This window comes from Oryctolagus cuniculus, chromosome 9, assembly GCF_051225735.1.
Source record: "Oryctolagus cuniculus isolate XC-2025 breed Fujian yellow rabbit chromosome 9, ASM5122573v1, whole genome shotgun sequence".
In the NCBI taxonomy this organism is placed as follows: Eukaryota; Metazoa; Chordata; class Mammalia; order Lagomorpha; family Leporidae; genus Oryctolagus; species Oryctolagus cuniculus.
The window spans coordinates 97,464,315-97,471,907 of record NC_142875.1 but is presented as its reverse complement, the minus strand read 5'-3'; the positions used below and the strand labels follow the sequence as shown (position 1 = coordinate 97,471,907).

The following is a 7,593-nucleotide window of genomic DNA, read 5'->3' as shown; positions in this document are numbered from 1 at the left end:
CTGCAGCCGCCCACAGGTACTTATCGTCTTACTAATCAGGCAGACCGAATCCAAGCTCTCTCATTGCCGTGTTGTGGGGAGGCCTTATTCTTCTCTATTTCTCTACCTCTGGGCATTCCTATCTCTCCTATTTTACTTTATCTGCCAGCATTCCTATTTCTCTCATTTTACTTCTAAACTTGTTTCTCTTATCCCCGCGGCTTCCTGGCGCCCGCCCCGAGGCTGCTTCTCGGCGCCTCGCCCCGTGGCGGCTTCCTGGCTCTGAGCCGCTTCCCAGCTTCGCGCTGTCTCCGTGCCCTTTGCGCCCACACCACGGCCTTAGTGCCAGCCCCGCGTTCTCTCTATTAGCGCCCCGTGCGCTCTCCCCATTCGTGCCCCGCGTGCTCTCTCTGCGCGCGGCGGCTTCCGCGAGTCACACAGCCTAGCTCATGTTTCCGCCACCGGTGTTCAGTCTAAGTTCCCCGGGCTAACCTGGCGAATTCAACCTAGCTCACGTCTGCTCCTTTCGGTTTGGCTTCCCGTCTTTTGCTCCCCGGGCTAATCTGACGGATTCCAACCTAGCTCACGTGTCCACCTCTAGTTTTAGCTTTTCGCCTTTTGCTCCCCGGGCTGACTTGAAGAATCCCAAGCTGGCTTACGTCTCTGCCTCAGCCTGCCCCCGCAGCTTCATCCTCCCTAACATTTTTCTCTACCCGGTATGTTTCCCTAACTTTTCTTCCAACAACAATATTCCCCTCTCATTTCTCCTGGCTTCTCCCCACAGTCCGTATCCGAGTCTAAGTTTCTTCTAGGTTTCACTTTCGCTTTCAATCTCCTAGCTTCCCCACCATAGTCTGTATCCGAGTCTATGCCTAGGCTTTCAATAGCTTCTTCCGGCACCTTTTCCGTCCGGCTTTTCCCTAGGCTCTTTGCTAGTCTCTCTCTCTGGTATTTTCCCGCTTCTTCCCTCCTAAGTTTCCTATCCGAGTCACGGCACCATTATGTCGCTCCCCCTCTTCATGGAGGAACGACACTAAACCCTGCCTAGGCTTCATATCCGAGTCACGGCACCATTATGTCGCTCCCCGTCTTCATGGAGGAACAACACAGGACCCTGCGCTATTCTTTTGTCTGCTCGGCCCTCCCCGGGTTTGCTGCTGGTTCTTCCCGGGTTGGCTACCGTCCCTTCCACCTCCATGGAAGGGTGGTTCCCCCTGCCACTTTCCCCACTTCCGCGGGGGAGCGGCACACCGCCGGCCGGCTCTCTCGGGGGCTGCTCAGGTGTTCCTCATAGATGTTCCTGGTGCATGTTGTCTCTCTCCTCCTTTATAGTCCTCTTCCACCAATCCCAACTCTGCTACCCACACGCCGAGTACGCTGCTCTCCTCCAATCAGGAGCAGGTCCTACAGTTTATTGGTTGAACTGGAGGCAGCTGTGTAGAAGCTGTTTCCTCCTCTCCCAGCGTCATATTGTGGGAGAGCAGATGCATAGAATAAGTCTTAATTCCAGTAACTTAGTCTAGTCCGAGTTGCTCCCAGTTGCTCCCCACACCCTGCACCCACGTGGGAGACCTGGAAGAAGCTCCTGGCTCCTTTTTTTGGATCAGTGCAGCACTGGCCACTGTGGCCATCTGGGGAGTGAAACTGTGGATGGAAGACATCTCTCTGTGTCTCTACCTCTCTCTGTAACACTGTCTTTCAAATAAACAAAGTAAATCTTAAGAAAGTGTAGTGATTTCATATTTCTGTCATAACACACTGCAGACAGGGAACAGAAAAGAGATTACCTGGCCAAATAAAGGTATCATTTTCCTCAGGCATTGATTCCGTTTCTCTTCCAGAAGCTTCTGCTTCTCAGTCCAGACATGCATCACTCTTTTCTGATAGCCATCAATTTTGCTCAGCATGACATAGAGTTTCTGCATCTCATAACCTTTCCCAGTGTCTCGGGTGGCTTTCACTCGACAGATTATGTAGTTTCTTGGAAAAAAAAGGGGGGGGGATTAGAATGATTAGTTAAAGAGCTTAAGTTTTCTCATTCCTCAAATCATTCCTTGTTTCCCTCATTTCCCTCATTTCTCACATCATCTCTTGCATGTAGAGAGCAATGGGATGGGATGGGAACAAGGGCTTTTGTTTCTACTTTTTAACCAGACATTAATCTACTTCTCTATGCGAATACACTTCCAATAATCTATATGGCCACTGAATTTTCATGAACTATTTACAGTATTTTAGCATTCAAAAGCATTGCTTGTCATTTCAATGTTAAGATGTTTAAATACAAGTATTTTTTAAAAATTGTCTCAATGGGCACAATTCTCCATTTTTAAGAAACTGATATGTAAGACATGTAGCAAGTACTTAATACAATTATTAAAAGACAGTGTCCATTCCTCCAAAACACTTATATTTTTAATAGTAAACTTTTATTTAATAAATATAAATTTTGAAAGTACAACTTTTGGATTATAGCAGTTCTTCCCCCCATAACCACCCTCAGATTCACAAACCATTCCATCTGCTACTCCCTATTCCATCCCATTTTTCACCAAGATTCATTTTTAATAATCTTTATATAGAGAATATCAACTTAATATATACTAAATAAAGATTGCAGCAGTTTGCACCCACACAGACACACAAAGTATAAAGTACTGTGTGAAGACTAGTTTTACCCCTAATTCTCATATTACAACACATTAAGGACAGCGGTTCTACGTGGGGAGCAAGTGCACAGTGACTCCTGTTGTTGATTTAACAATTGACACCCTTATTTATTTATTTATTTATTTTGACAGGCAGAGTGGACAGTGAGAGAGAGAGACAGAGAGAAAGGTCCTCCTTTGTCGTTGGTTCACCTTCCAATGGCCGCCGTGGCTGGCACGCTGCGGCCGGTGCACCGCGCTGATCCGATGGCAGGAGCCAGGTGCTTATCCTGGTCTCCCATGGGGTGCAGGGCCCAAGGACTTGGGCCATCCTCCGCTGCACTCTCTGGCCACAGCAGAGAGCTGGCCTGGAAGAGGGGCAACCAGGACCGAATCCGGCACTGTGACCGGGACTAGAACCTGGTGTGCTGGCGCCTCAAGGCAGAGGATTAGCCTAGTGAGCCACAGCACCGGCCAACACCCTTATTTATGACATCAGTAATCACTCAAGGCTCTTGTCATGAGCTGCCAAGGCTATGGAAACCTCTTGAATTCACAAACTCTGACCTTATTTAGACAAGGCCATAATCAAAGTGGGAGTTCAGTCCTCCCTTCAGGGAAAGGTACCCCCTTCTTTGATGGCCCCTTCATTCCACAGGGATCTCACTCACAGAGATCTTTCATTTAGTTCATTTTTCACTACAGTGTCTTGGCTTTCCATGGCTGAGATACTCTGATGGGCTTTTTAGTTATATCTGAATGCCTTAAGGGCTGATTCTGAGGCCAGAGTGCCAACACACTTATAAATGAGATAGGGATTGACAAAGTAGCTGTGTAAAAGATACAAGGAATAAATGCTAAACAAAATGAAAACAGTGCTCTGTGAGCAAAAAGAAAGCATAATTAATAGAAGAGTAATAAAGAAAGCTTTAAAATCTTTTAAATTTTATTTTAATTGAAAGGCAGAAAGCACTTCCATCCACTGGTTGACTCCTCAAATGCCAGTAGCAACCAGAGCTGTGGCATGCCAAAAACCATTGTCAGGAACTCAAACTAGGACTCCTATGTGTGTAGAAGGGATCCAAGCACATGAGCATCTTAACCAGTGTGCCAAATGCTCATGTGATGAAGATTTTTAGGAATGTACCAAGTAAATCTTGAAGAAATGGCATACACCACCCTCTCCCAAGTTTTGCCATTCTCATTTCTACAGGAGGTAGAATGGGTATTTCCCAAAGTGTGGTCCCTGAGCACCTGGACTTCATCATTGAGGGTGCTTGTTGGAAGTGCAGATTCCAGGGTGCTTCCTCAGACATTTTGAGTCACTGTCTTGCTGATAGTCTTTTGGAATCTGCAGTTTCAACAAAACCTTAGGTAAATTTTCTTTTACTAGAATTTGAAAACCATTATGCTAACCACCAGCATGGGAAGAAGAGGATGAAGAGTTTCAGGTTGCCTGGGCAAGCAGTAGAAGATGGCCCAAGTGCTTGGGCCCCTGCACCCGCATGGGAGACCAGGAAGAAGCACCTGGCTCCTGGCTTCAGATCAGGGCAGCTTTGGGGCCATTTGGGGAGTGAACCAATGGAAGGAAGACCTTTCTCTCATCTTTTCCTCTCACTATCTGTAACTCTACCTCTCAAATAAATAAAATATGTTTTTAAAAAAGAATACTACCAACAAGCAGAAAATGACAGTTACATTGGGGGTGGTGAGTAGTCTGGGAGAACACAGAAGTATGAGAAGATGTGTCAAGATGTAGTGAGAGAATGAGACAAGGATGGCTGGGTAATGGAGGATCTTCATAGATATTTTAAAGAGTTTGGAATGTTTTTGTGGGTAATAGAGACCCTTCAAATATTTTCCTCAGTATATATAAATTTAGAAATCCATGATTACTTTTTTCATAATATGCATTGTTTTCCATGAATTTTTTAGGAGTCATATGCATGAGCTTCAAAAAACTTTTGGTGCCAGAATAATGTTATAACTATTTCCCATGAATTTAATGAAGTACCTGCCTGTGTGTATGTGTGTGTGTGTGTGTGTTGATATATTCACTCAGGTGAATCCATACAATTTACCTGAAATTCTGTTTGAAAAATCACCTTTCTATGGAATGCTACTCAGCCATTATTTTGCAACAACAAAATGGGTGGAACTGGAAACCATTATACTTAGTAAAATAAGCCAGTCCCAAAAGGACAAATACCATATGTTTTCCCTGAACTGTGGTACCTACTAGAGTACCAAAATTATAATGTATATGAGTGAAATTGACATTTTGAGATTAAGTGATTATTTATGGCCCTTGTCTCTACTGTTGAGGTACAGTGTTTGTTTCTTCTATTTGTTGAGTGTTTTACTTAGTGTAGGGTTAATCTTATGAGTATGAAGTAGAGTGAGAGTAGATCATTATGAAAATTAAAGGAAGGAATGATACAGAAAGGAGGAGGCTGGGTAGAGTGGGAAGTATTACTATGCTCCATAATCTGTGTATGTGAAATATTTTAAAAAGATTTTTAAATACAAATTTTTTAATTAAAAATAAATTTTTTCTTCTTTCTTCCTCCCTCACTTCCTTTCTTTCTTCCTTTTCTTTCTAGAGAGAATAACTTTGCTTATAGGTCTCTTTTTAAGTGGATATAATTAATACTTTGAAACCTGCTGTATATATTGATGTTTTAATACTAATGTGTATTAACTTTTATTTTTTCCCATAAGCCTTTTTTTCACAACACATGTTTTCTATCATTTTCTATTTACTAAATGTGGTCTTTTGAGATCTCTCCCCCCATAATTTTTCCCTTTTGGTATTTCACTACTTGGTAACATTTTGTTCCTTTTCATTTTAGGTATATTATTTTTCATGTATCTTTAGAGATAATTCATTCTGAACTACTCACACTCAGCCTAGGGAGAACCATGGGAATTATCTGCTCATTTAAAAGTCCCTGCGCAGAAGCAAGACTATTCATCCTCGTAACCTTTTGCTTCCACTCTCTTAGCCAGTGCCATTTGTATTGATAACATATTGCCCCCATTGTAAGGAATGGTTTTTATCTGCTTTACGTTTACCATGGTTTGCGTTTACGGAATATCTACTTAGAGTCAGGTCAAGTACTAGAAATTATACATCAATCCTCTCAACTATGCGTTGAAGCAAATATCATTGCATTCACAGTATAAACATCACATTTGCATCTCAGAGAGGTTCAAAATTAGACATTTAAACCCAAGTCTGCCTGATTTCCATAACCAAATCTGAGTAGTATATTTTCATGGGGTTTAACCTTGTTCATGTGATGTTTCTTCAAACAATTCTAGATTAGACAAGTTTGAGTCTCCCACAAAAGTTTCTTTTTGTAATTTTACTTATTTGAGAGACAGAGATAGGCAGAGAGAGCTCCCTTCTATAGCTGGGACTGGGTCAGGCCAAAGCTGGGAGCCAAGAAGTCAAACCAGGTCTCCCACATGGGGAGCAGGAACCAAATTACTTGAGCCATCACCAGGGCCTCCCAGGGTTCACATTAGCAGGGAGTTGGAGTCAAGATCCAGACTCAGAGTCAGCTGTTGAACCCAGGGACACAGCAGGGTGGGATGTGAACATTTAACTGCTAGGCTGAATGCCCACCCACCCCCTACAAAATTCATATTTCCTTTGGCCTATCGGTTTTTACTGTTTCAAAAGGTCAGTGAATCCACTTTCAATTACAAACCCCACAGCTTTCCCTTAGTTAACTGGAGTTACAGTGTGGAAAGTCCACCAAGGCAGAGTGTCCTTTAGGACAACAAGAAACCCTGCAGTAGTAATTTCACTGCCACCTTTATATTCTTCAGGAGTTAGGTGGATGCCCTCTGTTCCTAGCTTACAGCTGTGCATGAAGCTTTACTCCCCCTTAGATCCATCCTCCACATGAATGGCTTTCACTGCCCTAGAAAGGTTCTTCAGTTACCCTCTGTCATGTGCAGACTGAGTTACAAGATCTTTAGTGTACTATTTAAGATTCTCTGTTAGCTGGCCATCCCTTGGGGTTCTTGTGTCCCATAGCAGAGTGCCTGGTTCAAGTACTGGCTCCTCCGCTTCTAATTTAGCTTCCTGATAATGCACATCCCAAGAGGCAGCAGTTAATGGCTCAAGGACTTGGGTCTCTGCCATGCCCATGGGAGACCTGGATTTCCAGACTTCCAAGTTCAGCCTGGCCCAGTTGTGGGCATCTGGGACACTTAGGGAGTTAATCATTGGATGGGTATTTCTCTCTCTCTCTCTCTCTCTCTCTCTCTCTCTCCCCCTCTCCCTTTCATTCTGCTGTTCAAATAAGGAACATCAGCACATTTTTAAAAAACTTCCTGTTTATAAATATTAAATAAATTTCTAATAAGATAAATTTATCTGGATGGGATTAAAGTTATATGAAGTTAAATATTCTGGAATGTTGATTTATATATTTCAATTTTTAAATTATTTTACTGAAGTAAGTGTTCCTGTTGCTGAGGTATTCAACATCATCAATAAATCTTTCAAATAAGCTGTTATGTAAACACTGGAAAGCTGTCAAAGAACTCCAAAAGAGTGCCAAGTCCCTATAATATCATAGGTGAAATCCACCAAATATTCAAAGATCAGCTAACTTTCCTATTAAACTTTTCCAGAGTATAAAGAGATGAACATCCATACTTCTTTTAATGGTACAAAATTAGAATCATAGCAAAATTTGATAAAGGTAAACCATAGAAGTAAACCATCTGCCAAACTTACTCATGAATACCAGTTAAAAAGCCCCTAATAAAATATTACAGATTTCACAACACATTCCAGGAAGTTTATACTGGGAGTGAAACTGACCAAGTTTAAGGATGTTTTGTATTTTCTCTGCCATTGTTGTGAGTGTGCCTGACTCTGCCTTGCCAAGTCTTCTCATAAGACTTTCACAGAAAGAGATTCCGGGGCGGAGCCAAGATGGCGGAA

At 42.7% G+C, this 7,593-nt stretch overlaps 1 protein-coding gene across 1 annotated transcript in view; it reads right to left on the bottom strand.

Moving 5' to 3' along the window:
- Nucleotides 1-865: 865 nt before the first annotated feature.
- Nucleotides 866-7,593, bottom strand: part of LOC103349051 (uncharacterized) — a 32,886-nt gene continuing 26,158 nt past the window's right edge. The window contains exon 5 of the mRNA XM_070049199.2: nt 866-1,959. Within this exon, the coding sequence (XP_069905300.2) occupies nt 1,728-1,959 (232 nt within the window). The 3' untranslated portion in view covers nt 866-1,727. The remainder of the gene's footprint in view (nt 1,960-7,593) is intronic.